We start from the raw sequence: 19,327 nt of genomic DNA, 5'->3' as shown, positions 1-19,327 counted from the left end.
AAGGGCCTTTTAAACACAGACACGAAGGCTGATTTGGGGATGAGCAGCTGAGGATTGTTCCAGAGAGAGCGAAGAGGGGCAGGGAGCTGAGACACACTGTGGGGAGGGGGAAGTGCATCATTACCAAGTGCAAGGTGCCCTCAGGGCCTGGCACACCTGGGTCCTGTGGGGCTGAAAGGATGCAGGTGACAGACTGAGCCTGACCCCACATGGGCTGGACCCCTCCCCAGCCATTTGCATCCTGCACTAACTTGTAAATCAGCCACCTCAGCTGTCCCCTGTCCTCTCCTTGGTAAGGACAGTAGAAGAAATATCTGAAAAGCTGAAAAGAAAGGCCTGCCCAGCACGAAGTGGACGAAAGTAGCTGGAGGCAGGATCCCAAGGTGACAGCCCTCAACTGTCCCCACTTGCACACGGAGCCACCTGTCCATCACACATGACACCTCTGCTGAGCAGGTCCAGAGTGTGTCTGAGCACACAGGCCTCAGGCGGGGACTGAGCCTCTGCTCCCAGGTGTCCTCAATGAGCTGATGCTCCCAAGTTCTCAGCTTCCCATGTGGTGGGACAGAGTTGGAGGCCACACTGCCTCAGCCTTGAGCCTAAAAGATGTCTCATTCCAGGGGAGGTGACAGGGAACCCTGAGATATGACAGAAGTCAGAGGCTCAGCAGGGGTCTGTTCTCATTTCCTCATCACGTGGGAGGTGCAGACAGAGACCCTCCCCCACCCTGCAGGGGAGCAACAGCAATAACCCGCCTGGTTGCAGGGCTTCCGGGTTGCTCAGGGCAGCTGCCCTGTCAGACCTGGGGCCTGGGCAGCGTCTGGGGTCTCTGAGTTTTGCTTCTTGACCCCTCAGCTGTGCGGGCTCTGCCCTGTTCTGTGGGTAAAAGGAGACGCGGCTGTGACCCCAGAGCTGCTGCTGCTCCAGCACAAGAGACGGGACCGACTGTCAGGGGTCCAGGAGCAGGAGGGGCCGAGTCAGCACAGCCAGGGCCCCAGGCCTGAGGGGAGGACATGTGTGGGGTGGCCAAGGGCACGGCCAAGCCCGGGGGGCCAGGTGCTGTGGGTTGGATGTTTGTCCCCCCACACTCAGGGGGAAATGTGATCGCCAGTGTTGCAGGTGGGGCCTAATTGGACGTGCTGAGGTCACGGGGGCAGATCCCTCGTGGGTAGACGAACACCCTGCCTTGGGGACAGTGAGTCTCACTCTGTTAGTTCCTGAGAGACCTGGTCGTTCAGAAGAGCCCGACGTCTCCCCACTTCTCTTGCTTCCTCTCTCCCCGTGTGATCTCTGCACATGCCGAATCCCTTCTCCTCTGCCATGAGTGGAAGCAGCCTGAGGCCCTCAGTACATGCAGCTCCCAATCGTGACCTTTCCAGCCACTAGAATTATGGGCCAAATAAGCCTTTATTCTTCAGAAATCACCCAGCCTCAGGTGTTCATTCCTGGGAACAGACATCAGACTAAGACATCATGGAAGGAGGGAAACATGGTCCCTCTTCATTAGCAGAAGGCACCTCCCTTAGGTGAGAGTCACTGTGCTTTAGTGAGGAGGGTGACGAGGGCTCATCCGCTCAAAGTGTGGTCCTGGCAGGACCACCGACACCAGCCTCACCAGACATGGAGAAGTGCCAGACATGGAGAGTCTGGGCCCCCCAGCCCTGCCGAGGCGGCGTCTGCATCTCAGAGAGACCCTCAGGGGACCTGTGAGCTCCTGGACATGTCAGAAGCTCTGGTCTGAGCCACAGTGGAGACTGTCACTTCCTCTGCTGTTAACAAGCCCTGTGTCCTCCCAGTCGTTTGAGGCCACCTGAGTCTGGTGCTTAACTGCCCTGCCCTCAACACATTGAGTCTGATTCAGGTGCTTGACCCTGTCGTGATGGGAAGAAATGTTTTAAGAACAGACATTTCTAGAATCTACATGGGTCGTGCATTGGGGACAGGGTGACACTCCACTGAGATGTCCAGATAGAAATACATGGTTCCTGTCATGTATCTTGTTGTCACTCAATTGTTAAAGTTTAGGTGAAGGATTGTCCCGTGTGGGGACAGAGCGAGGCTCACAGGTAGCCGTGGCCATCACAGGGGATCCTGCACAGGTGTGGTGTGAGTCGTCCCGGGTCTCACGTAGCACGAGCAGGTTTCCTGCCCACTGACCAGGGGGACTCTGTCCTGCTCACTCCTGGGACAAGCTCCCTCCTTGCTCCAGGTCTCCCCTCAGGGAGGACAAATGTCCTTCTGGAAACCCAGAGCCGCAGCTGTCTCTGGCTGATGAGCACATCTCATCTCTAGGGTGTGGTGTCCCTTACGTCACACACACGTGTCCTCCCACTGTCCTGGGTGCCACGTTCACAGGGAGCAGATCAGAGAACGGGTCCCTCACCTGTCCCTGGTTGTGCCGAGAGGACCAGAAACCCCGTCACTTCCCAGTGCAGATGTCCTGAGAGGTCTCCATGAGCCTGGGCCTCACAGAGCCGTCCTCACTGCAGCCCAAGCAGCAGGCAAACGTGTCAGAATTTCCTTTGTATTGTGGTTTTAGCAAAGATTGAGTTCTCTTCAAAATCATGTACTTTGAAATGCAAGTCCTTACAGATACGCGTTCACTGGTCCATGGGATGGGAAATGTCTCCAAAGGGCCTGGTCCCTACGTCCATCTGCACTTTCAAAATCACTAATTCAGACGTCAGACATGTCTGCAGAGCACAAGGTCTCATAAAGCACATGCAGAAGGGCGAGTTACACAACCAAGGGAGAAGATGGGGCAAGATGTGAGCACGTCACTGTCCCCTTCACCTCTTGCACATGGGATCCACGTTTCCAAGGTGCACCCAGGCCAGGCTGGCAATGGGCAGCTGAGATTCATGCTGCAAATCCCACCTTCAGAGGACAGGTTCCTTCCTCTTCCTCCTCCACCAGCCGACCTTGTCCCCGGATGCACATCAGGGGTAGGGTGTCCTCAGCCCCCGTCTGTCCCTCTGTGCAGCAGCTATGGTGACCTTCCATTGGGGGTCACATGCAGAGTCTACAGGGGACACAGTGCTACCGAGCACAGCAGCCAGGGTTCAGCTGCTGTCAGAGAGCACGTCCTGTGGAGCAGAGCATGCACTGTGTCACTCACACACCCGCACGGCCTCTGTGCAGGGACATGGCCCACTGCTCCCGTGAACATTGTGCCTTCTCATGGCACTTTTCCAAAATTTTTTCCAAGTTTCTGGTTACAAGTAACCCTGGCTGAGAAATGCCCCCGGGAGACAGCAAACAACCAAGTGAGAGCTTGGGAATCCTGAGGACCCTGATTGGTGACAAGTTAACCAGCCACAGTAGATATCCTTGCACAAGTGGGCAGGTGTGGGGAAGGAATCAGACTCTGAGACGGAGATTTGCAGGCACAGAGGACCTGCGAGGACTCAGGGAGGCGGCACTTGGCAGAGGGGACAGTCATCATGATGCAGCTGCCACCAAGGCTGCAGGCACCCAGGCAGGGAGCTCTGAGCTGGGGCCCTCCAAGGTCATCCTAAACTGAGGCAGGGCTGGGATCCTGGCACACGCTGTCATCAGACTGGGCCTCTCTGGGAGGAGCACACACTGGGGACACAGTTTTCTGCACCCAGCAGCACTTCCCAGCGAGCGCTCAGCTCTGAGCTGCAGGGTGCTCAGCAGGGCCGGGTGGGTGGGTCACCCTGAGGAGGGGACAACATGTCCACTTCAATAGTTTGCTCTATTCAGAACCTCAGGCTGCCGTGGGAGCTTCGGGCTCAGGACGTCAGCAGGGCTGGGCCATTCCCAGGACAGATCCCAGCAGTTGGTCTGACCGTCACCACCATAGGGTCATCCAGGGACAGGACAGTGAACGGAGGTCTCTCTGCGTCTGTCCTTCCACTCAGACCCTCATTCTCTACTCACCCAGTGGCCCTGATTGACAAGATAATCCTGCTCCTGCCAGGCAGTGTCCACCCCTGGCCCACCCTCTGCAGAGCCTGCCCGTGGGGGCCACCCTGCTCGTGCTGTGTCCACAGTCCTCCTGGGCTTGAGGGAGAGAGTGACACAGATGAGAGAGGGGTTTGTGTCTCACTTCCCCATCTGCCTGTGTCACTGTGAGCAGTGTTGCCGTCCCACACCTGACAGTAATAGTCAGCCTCGTCCCCGGCCTGGGCCCCGCTGATGGTCAGGGTGGCCGTGTTCCCTGAGTTGGAGCCGGAGAATCGCTCAGGGATCCCTGAGGGCCTGTTGCTGTCACCATATATAATCAGCACAGGGGCCTGGCCGGGCTTCTGCTGGTACCAGTACACATTTTTACCCCCAATGTTGTTTCCCCCACAGGTGACCCTGGCCGTCTGTCCTGGGGACACTGACACTGATGGTGGCTGAGTCAGCTCATAGGAGGCCACGGAGCCTGCAAGGAGAGAAATGAGGAGAGAAAAGGCTTGAGACCGAGGGGCTCATTCCCAGGAGACCTTTGCACCTGCCTGGCCTGGACCAGCCAGGGATGAAAGGGCCCTCAGGGCACCAGCGAGCACAGGGTGGGGGTCTCAGCCCCACCGGCCCCTCATCCCGCAGCAGGGTCAGAGCCCCCTGCCCACCACAGCCAGGGCCCTGCTGAGCTCAGAGTCAGGGCCAGGCTTGTCCCCGAGCCCTGGGGCTGGGCGGCTGGGGGACCCTGGGCAGCACCTGTGCAGTGAGCGAGGAGGCCGAGGAGCAGAGGGGTCCAGGCCATGGTGGAGGCACCCCCGATGCTGCTTCCCGAGGCCCAGGCTGGGCAGGTGCCTCCCAGGCCTGTCTTATCCCCTTGCTGGAGAGACCTGCCCTGATGCAAATCAGCCCTGGCCAGGGGCTGCTGCCTGAGGAGCTCTGTGGCTTCCAGAGAAGGCTCAGCCCCAGGGGACCAGGGAGGGGAGGGGCGGCCCCTGCAGAGCCACTTCCTGTCCCAGAGAGTCTCCTTCCCATGCTGGTCCCCAAGTCTCAGCTGACATCTCCAGCCCTGACTGTTTCCTGGCCTCACTCCTGGGCTGTGCTGGCCACGCTGAGCTCAGAGGTGAGTCTGTCTGTATTTGTGGAACCTCTTCCACAGGGGACACCATGAGGCTTAACAGCTGCAGGGTTTTACCTCAGGTCACAATCTCTCATAGTTGAGCTTGAATTAAATTCTTTGCCAAGCACAAATGGAGTTTTAAAGAGCTATGAAGTTACTGTGAATTCCTGCCCTTGAGTGAGTTTCCTGGGCAGATCACCAGTGCTGTGCCTCAGTTTCCCCAGTGTGTACTTTTGGCACATTACAGATCCCATGCTCGAGACGTGTCTGACAGTGACAGAGTTTGAGCACCCATGCCAGGTGTTCAGGTAAATGTGGTGCTTGGACTTGTATTAGGGTAAGAGGGGGATTGTGCAAGAGCCAGACCTTGCAGGGATAGGATTTGCATGTCAGTGTCAAGGACTCTAGAAAAAAGAGCATACCTGTCCCTTCATGTCTCAGGTGATCACAGAGCCTCCCCCCATCTCCCTGAGGCCCCTCCCCCCAGCCCCAGGGGGCTCTGCCAGGTGACTCTCTGCTGCCCCCTGGTGGCCGCTCCGCACTGGCTGCTGCAGGCTCAGGGGCCCCCTTGGTCCAGGTGCAGATCAGAGGCTGCTGCTCAGGTCCCTGCTTCCCTGCCCCAGGGGCTGCTGCCCAGGGGAGGACACGCTTCCCTGGGTGCCCCCCCTACCTCACACCAGGCACGAGGGCGCAGACACCCGCGACGGCACGAGCACGTCTATCTGCAGGAGGAGGAGGCAGGTCCACCGGAGGCGACCTGCACATGTCTCTGCGGTGCTGGGTGGCCCTGTGCGTGGGTCCAGGGCTTGGCTGTTTCTCGGGGGCTCTGAGGTGGCCGTTCCTGATGCTGGCTGTGGGTGCAGGGCACCGTCAGGTGAAGGTGGCTCCTGCCCCAAAGTCAGAGGAAGGACAACCCGCCCAGCGCGTGTTCACTCCGACCCACTCTGGCCTTGCCACACCCCGTCCTGGGAGCTCAGCAGTCTCACCACGGGTTGCACGTCCTGGTTCCCACAGGATGACACCAAGGACACAGCAGGAGCCCCATGGGACGTTCATGAGTGGCTGTCCCTGGTCACTCTGGGCTCCTTCTGCCCTTCACTGCCGCCCTGTGTGGGGCTGGGAGTGTGTCCGTTGGCAGCTGCAGCTGCGGCCCAGAACCGACACACACCAGCAGCCTGCGTGGTCGGAGGATCTGCCGTCCCCAGGGGGAACCCTCAGGAGCCTGGGGATGAAGTGGCAATGGGGCTTAGGGGACTGGGGCATGAATTTGGGCCTGGCAGCATTCTGAGGGGCACCTGGGTAAGGGAAGAGCAGGATGAGGGGCCTGTGGTGTGGACGCTTGACGACACCTGGAGATGGGGCAGGGGTCACCCCATGTCCTGAGATCCTCGAGGGAACTCTTGGGAGGCAGTGTTGCGTGTGCGTCACAGCAGATGGCAAATAAAGGCTTCAGTGTCAGACAGAGAGAGAGGGAGAGGGGGGGAGGGAGGCCAATGTCAACATTGAATTCTGGTCTCGTGACCCCAATTCCAAGCGTATTCATGAAGGTGGATCTTGTGAGCCAGGCTAGGGATGACAGCATGTGTGTGTCTCAGTCTCCCTTTGTCCATGTCATAGGCCAATTTGTTGTCACCTCCATGTGACGTCATCCTCAGCCCGTCCCCTGCTGACAGTCAGGGGTCCTGTGTTCAGACTTAGGTAAAACCATCACTCAGCACTGCATGAGGATGTTTGTCGCTACACTGACAGCCCACTCTTGGCAGCAGCCTGGATTCTGCAGGTACCAAGTCAGAGCAGGGACGTCCCTGTCTCATCCTGAGCAGCTGAGGACTGTCTGCACCATGGCCCTGAGCACCCCTGGGAGGACACAGAGCTTGCAAGGGGGACAGAGCGGCAGTCAGAGACTCAGGGGATCATTTCCACGGAGATCCCCATACAGCGTCCCCAGCCTACGGGTCGGGGCCAGGCCTAGCCTAGGACCCGTGGGGGCTGAGCCCGAGAGCAGGGCCTGGAGGCTGCACCTGTGCAGAGAGTGAGCAGGGGAGGGGTCCCGGCCACAGTGGGGACACCCCCAAGCTCTGCTTCCTGGGCCACAGCGGGAACCTCTCTGATGCATTTCCTAGTTAAGGGCTCATTGGCACCTGGCATCTCTATCAGTTTCCTTGGAGCCAGGTCTGAGTGTGACACTCAGAGTGTGTTTGCTGCATCTCGGGATGGAATGAACTGTCCTAACCTGCCAGTCTGGGGAGGGACCTTGAACACCTGCTGACCCCCCAGGACTCGTCTCCTCCTCAGGTCTCACCTGTGCAGGTTCAGCCTCTCCCAGGGCCTTCCCCACTGTGGCACTGCTGCCCCCTGCTGGTGACAAATCCCTTATGGCCTCAGGGGAGTCCCTTCCAGTGCTGTACAGGAGCCACAGCATGGGAGCCTCCCAGGAATGCTCAGTTTCTAGTTACCACAGAAAATGAGAAACAGAAGGTCAATAAGAGGGCCAAGCACAGTGGCTCATGGCCGTAATCCCAGCAGTATGGGAGGCTGAGGTGGGAGGATCACTTTAGGTCAGGAGTTCCAGACCAGCCTGGGCAAGATCAAGACCCCAACTCTACAAAGAACAGAAAAATTAGCCGGGTGTGATGACGGGTGCCTGTAGTCCCAGCTACTCGGGAGGCTGAGGCAGGAGGATTGCTGAGCCCAGGAGGTGGAGGTTGCAGTGAGCTACGATGATGCCACTGCACTCTACCCGGGTGACAGAGCAAGACTCTGTCTCAAAAAACAAAAAAAGGAAATTAATTAAAATAATTAATTCATTTAACAAAAAATGTGGAAAATATTAATTACATATGTAAGTGAAATATCACTTTTGGATATATTCCATTTTTTAATAATAAATCTTTGAAATTCTAACTGTGATACATATTGATAGCACATCTCAACTTGGATATAACATTTCTTCAGAAAATACTTCATATTAATTTAGATTTCATAAAGTTTAGGTTGATAAGGTAGATTTGTATATATTTACATTTACGTCTTCCATCATACTTAAAAATTTTCCAGTAACCGAACTGAGCACCAAAATATCATTTCCATTCAATATTTGCATCCACTATGACAAAAGTGGCTCATGTTTTCTGCAAGAATTGATTGAACTGGATTCAAGAGCACACCACGGTCAAACACACTACAACTCAGTCTGTTAGCACTGACATTAGTGGGCAATTGCATCTACTGAGAAGCAACTGTGAACTTACCCATCCCAGCAAAGTGTTCTCCCAAAATTACTGCAGTGTTTGCACTAATTTGCCCAATACCATGATTACAATATAAATATTCTACATATTTTTTCATGTTAGGGTAGTGTGTAAAATTAGGATTTGTATTATGAAAAGTTTCCATTTTTATATAAATTCTCAATCCTCTAATAATCACAAATGACCTTTGTGTTTACTTGATATTTAAATTTAGCAGGTATTGGAGAACAGTGTCATGCTTTGGTGCTTGACTATTGACTCTCTGACAAGGGTTCCTTTTGAGTGAAGAAAACCTTGAACTGCAGTTGACACCCTGTGAACCTTTGCAGACTCCTCCGCGAGTCCCCAGCGAGCTGTGGGAGGGAGCACAGGGTCACTCTGTCCATCCTCGTCTGTTCCTTCCAGCCGGTGCTTACCCAGGGGAGGGTTCACAGCACATACAGGCAGGGCCTGAGTGATGTCAACATCTGCCTCTGTGAGATCAATCAGAATATTGATGACAAACATGTGTGGAGGAGAAACATGTGAATCGACCTCCCCCAGTGGGCAGAGCGGGTGAGGACACTTGTCTGCTACATAGTCACCAGAGTCTGACCTCAGAAGGATGTGATTTGAACAGGAGGGGGACAGGATGGTGGCTCTGTGGACACCAGACAGCCTCCTTCTCCAGCCCCTGCTGTTACTGCCAATGGGCTCAGTTACAAAGTGCCCCGGTGGCAGGGACAGAGGGTGTCCCGGGGCTCATTAATGCAGAGGCCACGCCTTGGAGCTGGCCCGGTGACAGCCACTGTGGAGGGACCATGCGCCAACAGCAGAGACCACAATGAGCTCCGTGTTGCTGCCGTTCCCTGGGGGGACAGCCAGGTACCTGCTCGAGATGACTTTCATTAGACGTCTTCCCGCGTGGCAGGGAAAATTCTTTCTTCTCCCGAGAACTGACGTTTGCTCCAGATAGCGACTGGCTTCTTGGCAGCGGCGCTTCTGCCAGAATCATTACCTGAGCGGTACAGATGCCCCCACTGTCAGGGCACTCCAGGGGGTCTCTGATGTGCCCTTGGGGCCATGTCTTCCAGGACAGGGCACATGCTGTGAGTCAGTGCCCAGGATGTGACACTGTGTCCCCACAACCAGCATCCATGGGTCCAGGAGTGCCAGGGTGGCCTGGAGTGGCTCCACTCACTAATGTCCTCAGGGATCCACTGGAAACCAGGCTATGTCCCCTTCCCCTGCCTTCTGCTCTGCTGGTCTGGAGGTCTCAGTTGCAAAGAGGAGGCTTCTTGCAGGAGACACGACACTGAGTGTATTGAACTGGAGGGTTGAGAGTCCCCTGTCCCTCTGAGCTTTTCATCCCCACTTCGATGTCATTCTCTGCCTGTTCTTCCACTCAGACCCTCTATGCACAACTCACACCCTGGGCAACAGGACAGTCTGGTCCTGCCAGCCCCAAATCCAGCCCTGACCCACCCTCTGCAGAGCCTGTCTGGAGGGCTGGAGGGACAGGGAGTCTGAGGTTCTCAGGTCTGTGTGACCTGGGCCAGCCCTGCTTATGGCTTGTCCACCGTCCTCCTGGGGCTGTAGGGAGAGGTGACACAGACAGGGCAGGGGTTTGTGTCTCACTTCCCCATCTGCCTGTGTCACTGTGGGGTAGGTACCACTGCTATCTTATGATTGACAGTAATAGTCAGCTTCATCTTCAACCTGAGCCCCAGTGATGGTCAAGGTGACCGTCTTCCCTGAGCTGGAGCCAGAGAACCGCTCAGGGATCCCCGAGGGCCGCTCACTATCTTCGTATATCACCTGTACAGGGGACTGGCCTGGTTTGTGCTGCTACCACTGAGTATATCTTTTATCCAGTAAATCTCCAGAGCAGGTGACCCTGGCTGTCTGTCCCGGGGACACTGACACCGAGGGTGGCTGTGTCACCTCATAGGAGGACACAGAGCCTGCGAGACAGAAGAGCAGAAAGAGGTTAAGAGGGAAGGACCCGTTCTCAGGGGGTTTAACCCAAAGGCTCTGTCTACCCTGGGCTTAGGGTTTGGGGCAGGCCTAGGTTGGGGTCCTGTCAGGGCTGAGCCTGAGGCAGGGCCTGGGGCAGCACCTCTGCAGAGAGTGAGGAGGGGGAGCAGGACAGGGGTCCAGGCCATGGTGACACCCCAGAGCTCTGCCTCTGAGCCCACAGCACAGCTGGGCCACCCCAGGCCTCTCTTATTCCCTCTCAGGCCCTGTGGGGCAGGGAGTGTTTGGTGTTTATGCAAATTCACGTCCCCTGGGCCTCCTCCTTGGGGGATGTCCCTCACCCAGCTGTGGGGGCAGCACAGGGACTGAGCAGGAAGGGGTGTGGCCCCAGCTTCCTCCATGTGCTTCTCAGGTCAGCAAATGAGCCTCAGCCTCCAAGGCCTGAGACAATAGTCACCTTCCTGGGGACTGACCCCATGACCCCTGTCCCAACCATCCTGCCTGTGGTCTGTCCTGAGCCAGGCTCAGCAGGGCCATGTCCCTTCCAGGAGCCTGGCCATGGGGCTGAGCTGGGCGCTGAGATAACTGACCATACCTGACCCAGCATAAGGGGGACCCAGACCATCCTCTTCCTCCTCCTCCATCTCCCCTCTGGGTCCCCAGACTCACTAAGTTCCCTGCTGGGTACTTTATGTAAATGTCTGTCTTTGTTGTTAGGATTACAGTGACTCATTCACTACAGAGTCATCTGCTTGTTGAACAACCCCCTGTGTTTGAGGATTTGTGACAGCTCCTGGTCTCATTGCACATGGGATATGGCTCTTTCTGTGACATCCCCATCCCGACAGTGGACTAGCAATTGTCACCCTCAGCTCTTCCATTCTTCATTTTGTTGTCATCAATGTCTCATGTAAACTTGGAAACAACACACGAAAACCACAACTGACTGACGATCCCACCTTGGGCCCCGTGGTCACTGTGAGGGTCACCGTCCCTGCACAGGGTGTGGAGTCTGGAGGGGGGTGGTCAGTGGTCCCTCCACCAAAGTGCATCCTGTCACTGCACCAAGGACAGCCCCACCTGGGCAGCCCCAGCTTCTCTCCTGCTGCTCCAGCTGCAGCTCTGCTGCCCCCTGCTGGTGGGGGACACTCAGAGCAGGAGCCTCCCTCCTCCAGGTTCCCCCACTGACCTGTCACCTGGTGGGTGGGGACCAGTCAGTCCAGCCTCACTCTGTGCCAGTGTTAACCCCCTGCCCTGCCCAGCCCAGCACAGAGAGCTCAGATATGCGATGTGCAGGCAGGTGGGGCGGTTGCAATTTCTGTATCTGGGTCTGAGGGTTGAAATGCCCCTCTCTGGTCCATGCGTTTTGATCACACGATGGAGCCTGCAGGGTAATCTGTAGCTCTTCTCCGAAAAACACAAAAGTCAAGAGAAACTTGTGTGACAACCTACAGGGACCCGCACTTCCTGTATTTGTGCACCAAGACTGTGTCCCCAGACCAATGAGAACAGCTGCATTGTGTTAATAATTGGGAACACCTGAAGTTTCTGGCACAAAATCCCAGTTGTGTGTTTAAATCACCATCACCATCATCACATCATCATCATGTTTTCTCCATTACTGTTATATTCATGTCATCGCACACTGGTTGGCATTTGTGGGGGGAGGATTTCTACACCAGCCTCGTCTGTTGTTCTAATGAAATTGGGAACGTCCTGCTGACTCAGCTGGGAGCACCCACACCCTCCCTGTGGAAAACGAGCCTTTGCAGAGCCCCTTCCCTGAGCTCCTCCTGAGGGTGCTCAGGACTCCACACACCTGGGTCCACTCTCGGACAGTTGTGGGGGCAGCACGGGGTCGGAGCAGGAAGGGGTGGGGCCCCAGCTTCCTCCGTCTGGTGTCAGGTCAGCAAATCAGCCTTGGCCTCCAAGGCCTCAGGTCACAGTCACCTTCCTGAGGACTGACCCCATGGCCACGATCCCCACCCTCCTGGCTGAGGTCTGTCCTGGGCCAGGCGGAGCATGGTCATGTCCTGCTGAGACCGCAGGCAGGTGAGACTCCCCTTCCTTCTGAGGTGCACGCAAAAACTTACTACCAAATTCTTTTTCAGATTTTCTCTGCACCAGCCATAGTGGAACCAGAAACCCTCCGAATGTTACTTCACTGGGAATGGACAAGCGAACTGTGCTTCTTCTCACAAGGAAATGCCACTGAGCCACACCAGGGGAATGAACTGTGAACACAGACGACAGCCTGGGATCTCTAGTGCATGATGCTGAGTGAAAGACGCCACAGGCAAGGGCTGCCCAGCTGTGATTTCGTGTGTGTGACGTTCCGACGCAGGGAGAACCACAGGAGTGCGGATCCGCAGTGGCCATGGCTTGGGGTGGGAGGACGGTGTGACTCCAGCGGGGCCTGGGGAACCTATGGGGGTTGACACTGTCACTTGTCTTGTTTGAGGTGTTCACACAGCTGGATGCGTGTGTCAAAAGTCACAAAAGTTCTCTAGAGAGGCTGGATTGTACCGCATGTAAATTACACCACCAGTAACACAAAAGGAGAAAAAAACAAGGGCAGCAGGTCATGTTCCCAAGGTAGCAAAGTCCCACGTAGAGAGGAGTGTGTGGGAATCAGGCGGAGCAGAGAACCCAGCACCACGGAGAGGACACGAAGGGGGAGCGGTGTGGGCAGAGCGGGGCGCTGGGCTGCGAGTCCTCAGCAGAACTTGGGGGGACTTTGGGGCTGGGGGGGCCTTCAGCTTTCAGTCTCAGCCGTAAATCCTTTTATTGTCCTGAAACATTTCCCTTAGGTTCCACATGTTTCCTTCTAGTCGTCTTGTAGTTCGGGGTCTTACGTTTAACTCTTTAACCCATTTTGGGTAGATTTTTGCGTATGGTGAGTCATAGGTGCCTGGTTTCATTCTTCTGCATGTGGATATGTAATTTCCGCAGCAACATTTATTGAAACACGTGTTCTTTTCTCAATGTGTGTTCTAGGCCCCTTTCTGGAAATCAGTTGGATGTAAATATGTGGATTTATCTCTGGGTTCTCTCTTCTATTTGCTGGGTCTGTGTGTCGTCTTTATACCAATACCATGATGTGTTGGTTACTATGGCTGCGTAGCATACCTTGAAGTCAGGTAGCGCGATGCTTCCAGATTTCTTCTTCTTGCTCAGTGTTGCTTTGGCTATTTGGGGTCTTCTGTGGTTCCATGCAAATTTTAGGATTTATTTTCTATTTCTGTGAAACATGTCATTGGTATTTTGATAGTGATTACATTGCATCTAGAGATTGCTTTGGGTGGTAAGTTATTTTTTTCTGAAATGGGGAGTCCTGTATTTGTCTAAGTCTAGCTGCTCTATAGCACTGTTCAATTCCTTCCGTTTGTATATTATGTGATATTAACATAGTTGTCCAGGTAGTTACCATGGCTAATACTTGTCATTTCTTCATGTAGATTCAGATTTCTCTTTGGTATCATTTTTCTTCTGTATGGGGGAGCCCTTTATTATTTAGTTTAGTAAGGTTTTGTGAATGATCACTTTGTAAGTTTATATATATTTGGAAATTTTTATTTTTTATTTTTTTGTCATCATTTTAGAAAGATATTTCACTGAGCAAGGAATACAAGGTGACAGTTTTTTCTTCTAGCACTTAAAGGTGTGGGTCCCTGTCTTCTTGCTTGCGTTGCTTCTAATGACAAGTTTGCCCTTATTGCTGTGTTGCTGTCCTGTACCTAACATGGATTTTCTCTTTGGTTGCTTTGGGGTTTTCTTTGTCTACATCTTTTTTTTTCTTTTGTAAGACAGGGTCTTGCTCTGTTGTTCAGGCTGGAGTGCAGTGGCACCTTCGGAGCTCACTGCAGCTGCTCCCACCTCAGCCTCCCACAGGGCTGGGACCACAGGTCTGAGCCACCGTGCCAGCCTCTCCTTTAATAGTGTCCCTGCATCACTGTTCTTTAGTGATCTGACCAGACGTGTGTTTGGTGAGTTTCTTACTGTATTTACATTTCCGAATGTATTGTGATCTTGGGTTTGGCTGCAATTCTTGGAACAGAAGGTTTACGGTTTTTAACAAATTTGGATCGTTTTGGTCATGATTTCATTAAATAGTTTTTCAATCAATCACCCCAACTTCTTTCCTTCAGTGAGTCCTATTACATCATTTTGGGCTATATGGATTTGTCCTATAACTCCACCGGTGTGCTGTTGTTTGTGTTTTGAGTGTTTTCTCTGTGTGTCACTATCAATAGTTCCTATTGCTGTGTCCTCAAGTTCACCAATCTTTTCTTTGGCAGCATCTGTTAGGCTGTCAATCTCATCCTGTGTATACTTTATCACACACATTCTGGTGGTCATGTCTAGAAATTCAATTCAGGCGGTTTTTTTTCATGTCTTCAATTTTTCCCTTTAACAGGTTGAATAAGTTCTATACCCTCCAGAATAAATAGAATACAACTATAATAGCTTCTTTTGTACCCTAACCTAGAAGGTCTATTACCTGTGCAATTTCAGGGCAAAGGCATATTGCTCAACTTTGCTCCTTGTTATGCTTCATGTTTTCCAGTTTTCTTGAAGGAATTTTGATAGGATTCTAGACATCGTGAGTTTTTCCTTGAGGGATAAGTGGCATTTTTATATTTCTGTATAGACATATTTTTTTTTCTCTTGGATACAGAAAAGTAATGGGAAGAAAGTTTAATCTTTACTCAGATTGTTCTTACACTGTCCTCGTTGGGACAGGAGACCTCAGTCCATAGCTAGTTTTCCCTGGTACTGGGGCAAAGCTCTTCTAACTGATTAGTTTCATGTCCCTAGTTAGGTGCTTTTCCGCTCTGGTTGTAGAAACAAGCATAGTCCAGATTGTGTGTGTGTGTGTGTGTGTGTGTGTGTGTGTGTGTGTGTGTGTGTGTGTGAGAGAGAGCCCTGCAAATTGTTCCCTCAAATGTCTTTGGGTGATTATTTTCTCTCTACACAGTGCTCACGACTGCTCAGAAATAATTGCTGATTCCAGAGCTGTGTCTCTGAGCAGCTCTCTCTTATTCCATACTCTGTAGAGTGTTCTGTATTTTGGGTTCCGTGGAATCAGACTCTGAGAGGGAAACTGCATGCAGGGGGTGTAGGATATTCTCTCTGGAAGGAGGTGTAGGAGGCACAACTGGGAAACCTGGAATATGGCTACAATGGAGGCCCCAGCTGGGAGGCCCTTCAAGTTCATGCTACCCTGAGACAGGGCCTTGGTATTGGGGTCTCGGGCGATTATTAGATGTAAGCACACTCTGAGAGGGGGCATAACCTTGGTGGGGGAGTCTCTGCAGCCTGAACAGTTCCCAGTGGGGGCACAGCTGGGAGCTTCCAGGGACGCCAGCAGCACAAGGTGGGTGGGTCTGCCCTGAGGAGCAGGTCTCCAGTGTGCACCACACTGGTCTCTGCTCAGAGTCCCAGGCCTGCATGGTTTAGCCGGGGGTAATCCTAGGTGTTTCATAGGAATATTCTGGGATATTTGGGCATGAGTAGAGGCTCTGGGACAGGCTTAGTCACCATGTATGTGGATATCCAGGCCCCATAACCACTTGAAACATGGGTCCCTCTCTCCTGACTTTCTTTCTTTACAATCAGAATCATTTCTCACCAAGTCACAGTCTAGTGCAGACAGTACTAGGGACCAAGAGCCTGACAGCCCCAAATCTTCTCCTGACCTACCCTGTGCACAGCCTGCCTGGAGGACTTGAGGGACAGGCAGGCCAGAGGTCTCAGATCTGAGTGACCTGGCCAGACCTGCCATGATTTGTCCTTGGGCTGGAGGAAGAGAGTGGCACAGACATTAAAGGGGTTTTTGTCTCACTTCCCCATATGCCTGTGTCACTGTGAGATTACTACCACTGCTGTCAAATGACTGACAGTGATAGTCAGCCTCGTCCCCAACCTGGGCCCCGCTGATGGTCAGGGTGGCCGTGTTCCCTGATTTGGAGCCAGAGAATCGCTCAGGGATCCCTGAGGCCCGGTTGCTGCTATCATAGATGAGCAGCACAGGGGCCTGGCCTGGCTTCTGCTGGTACCAGTTTGCATAATAGCTCCTTATGCCATCTCCCTGGCAGGTGATGCTGGCCGTCTGTCCCAAGGCCACAGAGACTGAAAGCACCTGAGTCACCTGAGAGGCCACATAACCTGCAAGAGAGGACAGGAGAGGTGAGTCTGAGGCTGAGGGTCTCATTCCCAGAGGGCCCCACGCCCTGCAGCATCCCCTGTGCTGAGCTGAAGGTCAGGGCCAGGCTGATCCCTGGTGCTGTGGGGCTGAGCCTGGGGCAGCACCTGTGCAGAGAGTGAGGAGGGGGAGCAGGAGAGGGGTCCAGGCCATGGTGACACCCCAGAGCTCTGCCTCTGAGCCCGCAGCTGGGCAGGGACCTGCAGGGCTGTCTTATCACAGGAGGGGAGTCTCTTCATGCAAATCTACTTCCTTCCCTCTCCTGACTTGTGGGGCAGCTCCCTGGTGAGCAGTGAACACTGCTCTGTCCCATCCCCCAGTGTCTCTCTCAGCTCTGGTCTGAGCCCTGAGCCTGAGGGCCCCATGCTGGTAATTTCTTTAATTCAAAAGAAGGGCCAGGGGGTGTCAGGAGTGGAGAGTGGATTTCACCTAATAAAAAGGGCTCCCAAGGAAGCATCAGGTTATGGTCTTTGCACTTGAGCTCTAACAGGGGACTTGGAGTTAGTAGGTTGCACATACCAAGGCCCACAGTGTCCTCTGCTGCCCACAGGAGGAATGCCATTCTACAGGTGTCACTAGTTCATGCACAGTGACAGCTTCTGAGCCCTTGATATATGCCAGACCCTTGGCTGAGTGTTTTACAAGTGTAACCTCAAGAGGACATTCATGTGAACCACATGACAGCCCTATTTTCAAGGCACAACCTCTCCTCCAATCTCCTGATAAGGGATGCAATATCATCAGGTGACATAATTTTGCCAAAGTCCACATACAGAAGTCAGTGGGGACAAGAGTCCATGCAGGAGACTGAGCTCAGAGCCTGACCCCCCAGCCCTCCCTGCCCTGCCGTCCGTCAGAGCCCGACTCCTCGTCCTTCCTCATCCTAGGCCTCCCAGGTCCCTCTGGTCACCACCCTCTCCTCTTAATCAGGTGCACTGTCCTCCCTGAGTGCTGTGGACAGAGGTGGGGACACTCCCCTTGCTCCCTGCATGGCAGGTGAAACAGGAGTTTGTGTCAGTGGTGACATTGGGGACATTCACATGCCTTGTTGTGCTCCTCATGCCAGGCTTGTGTCCAGTCAAATTAGGATCAAGATTCCAAGTCGGACAATGAAGGCCATTGACTTTGGACAACAGAGATTGATAATAAAGACAGAGATAAGACTGCCACGTTAGGTGACTACAAACCAAAGAAACAGAGAAATACGTTTTAAACCTTAAGAAGTGATAAATGGCAGATCTCGCAAATGTGATATGAGCCTCATAGTACTTAGTATTTTTAAAAACCAACAGTAACAAAAAAACCCACAGCACCAGGGTAAGAAAATTGAAAAAAAGAAATTCTATATATTCATAAGTGATATACACACATCTACAATATTTACATACTATATCCATGCTTAAATCTTTAAAGTTCCACAATATGGTCCAATTGCAAATCTAAAATTTGTGTATGATGAATTTATCCAAAACAGCTCGCTTGGCATTTGCGCCTCTACGGCACAGGTCCTAAGGAAACTGTAACATTTGCTGAAAGCACTAACTGACAAAACATATGGGCATCACCAGTACTGGGCTCTGATTATAGCTCTACCTGGGGATCCCACTAAACTTAAACATTGTACCTCATTAACTGTAATAAAGTCACAAACTGAAATAAAAGGAAAATGATTACGTGTCACTCTCACTGTAGCGTTGCCCAAATATCCCATCGTTACAATGGCCACTGCCCTGAGATGTCCCCTATTGAGCTGAGATACTTTAAAATAATAATGAATTAAAGTTAAAGTAAGTCTTTGATGCTTCTAAGTTGGCTGGACAAGACGGGACCCCATGAGCCCCAGTTACAATAACCAATGTGGCTGATGTGACTCCACACGGGGCCTTTGGAGACTGAAACTTAACACCCAGCCTGGTTGGTAAAGGGGCGACTATTCCCTGCTCCTCCACTTCACAGCCCAGAACTGCCTGATCTTCAACCCGGGGACATAACGGGGCCTCGTAACGGGTCACCCGAAACCTGACGCCACGTTACCGTCCCTCAGGGCCCCGTACCCAACACAGAGTATTTCTCACATTGCTGTTTCTCTACAGTCCACAGCAGCGAGTACTCGCTCTTACCGGCTGCCTCACTGGTTCTGTTCGGTGCCTGTTTCCACAGCGTCTGGGCCGCAGGTTGCCTCCAGCTCCGCAGGGACACGGGACCCTGTCTCCAGGCTACCCACGGGTCACTAAGCAGCCGTGCGTCACCCACGGTCTCTGCAGACAGGATCCTGACGGTGCCATCTTTATGCAGGAACACAGGCACGACAGGACACGGATGGCATCTCCCTCTAGGGACCTTCATTTGATGACCTTACTACTGACACATGGACACACCATTTAGTCTTCTCATACTCTGGGGGCAACATAGTGCACATTGACAGTTTTTGCTTACAAATTAGAATGAGCAGAAACTTCCTTTAGTGCCCTCAGAAAGCCCTTCCTTGTAGAAGCTTTGTCGATCCCTTCATCTGTGTCCTGCAGTCTCTGGGCCACTTCCGATGGCGCTTAGCTGTCCCAGGGTCTCTGATGGAAGGAACTGCCCCTCCTGGCCTCGTGCTGTGCACTCTTAGATCACAAGTGACTGGCCACCTCCTGGGCTTTCCTGCAGACAGAGGCTCTCTGTGGCCCTGACCTGTGACCCTCCAGGCACAGCTGCCCCTTATGCTTTGAGTCATGGCACCAGCACCCACAGCTCAGCAAGGCCACCGAGGCCTCCCTGAGACAGGACGGAGCCACACAGGGGCCCTCTTGTGCATTACACTTGCAGGAGGGTCAGCTTTCCCTGTCTTCAGACCCCTGCCAGATGCCAGGGTGCTGGAAGTGTCACCCCTCCCCTGGCCTC

The 19,327-nt window shown here is 53.4% G+C and overlaps 1 protein-coding gene and 3 gene segments (V, D, J or C); all 4 read right to left on the bottom strand.

The window, feature by feature from the left end:
• The window catches only part of LOC123625663 (immunoglobulin lambda-1 light chain-like), a 995,149-nt gene that overhangs the window by 259,344 nt on the left and 716,478 nt on the right, over positions 1–19,327 (bottom strand). The window lies entirely within an intron of this gene.
• Positions 1–19,327, bottom strand: part of LOC123625660 — a 636,038-nt gene that overhangs the window by 212,744 nt on the left and 403,967 nt on the right.
• Positions 1–19,327, bottom strand: part of LOC123625661 — a 628,644-nt gene that overhangs the window by 218,446 nt on the left and 390,871 nt on the right.
• LOC123625682 lies at positions 9,943–10,424 on the bottom strand. The segment is given in 2 exon segments: positions 9,943–10,223; positions 10,379–10,424. Coding segments are annotated over 2 exon segments (327 nt in total).

Source organism: Lemur catta, chromosome 21 (genome assembly GCF_020740605.2).
Source record: "Lemur catta isolate mLemCat1 chromosome 21, mLemCat1.pri, whole genome shotgun sequence".
NCBI lineage: Eukaryota > Metazoa > Chordata > Mammalia > Primates > Lemuridae > Lemur > Lemur catta.
Note: the sequence above shows the minus strand (reverse complement) of the source record. Positions and strands in the feature narration are given on the sequence as shown.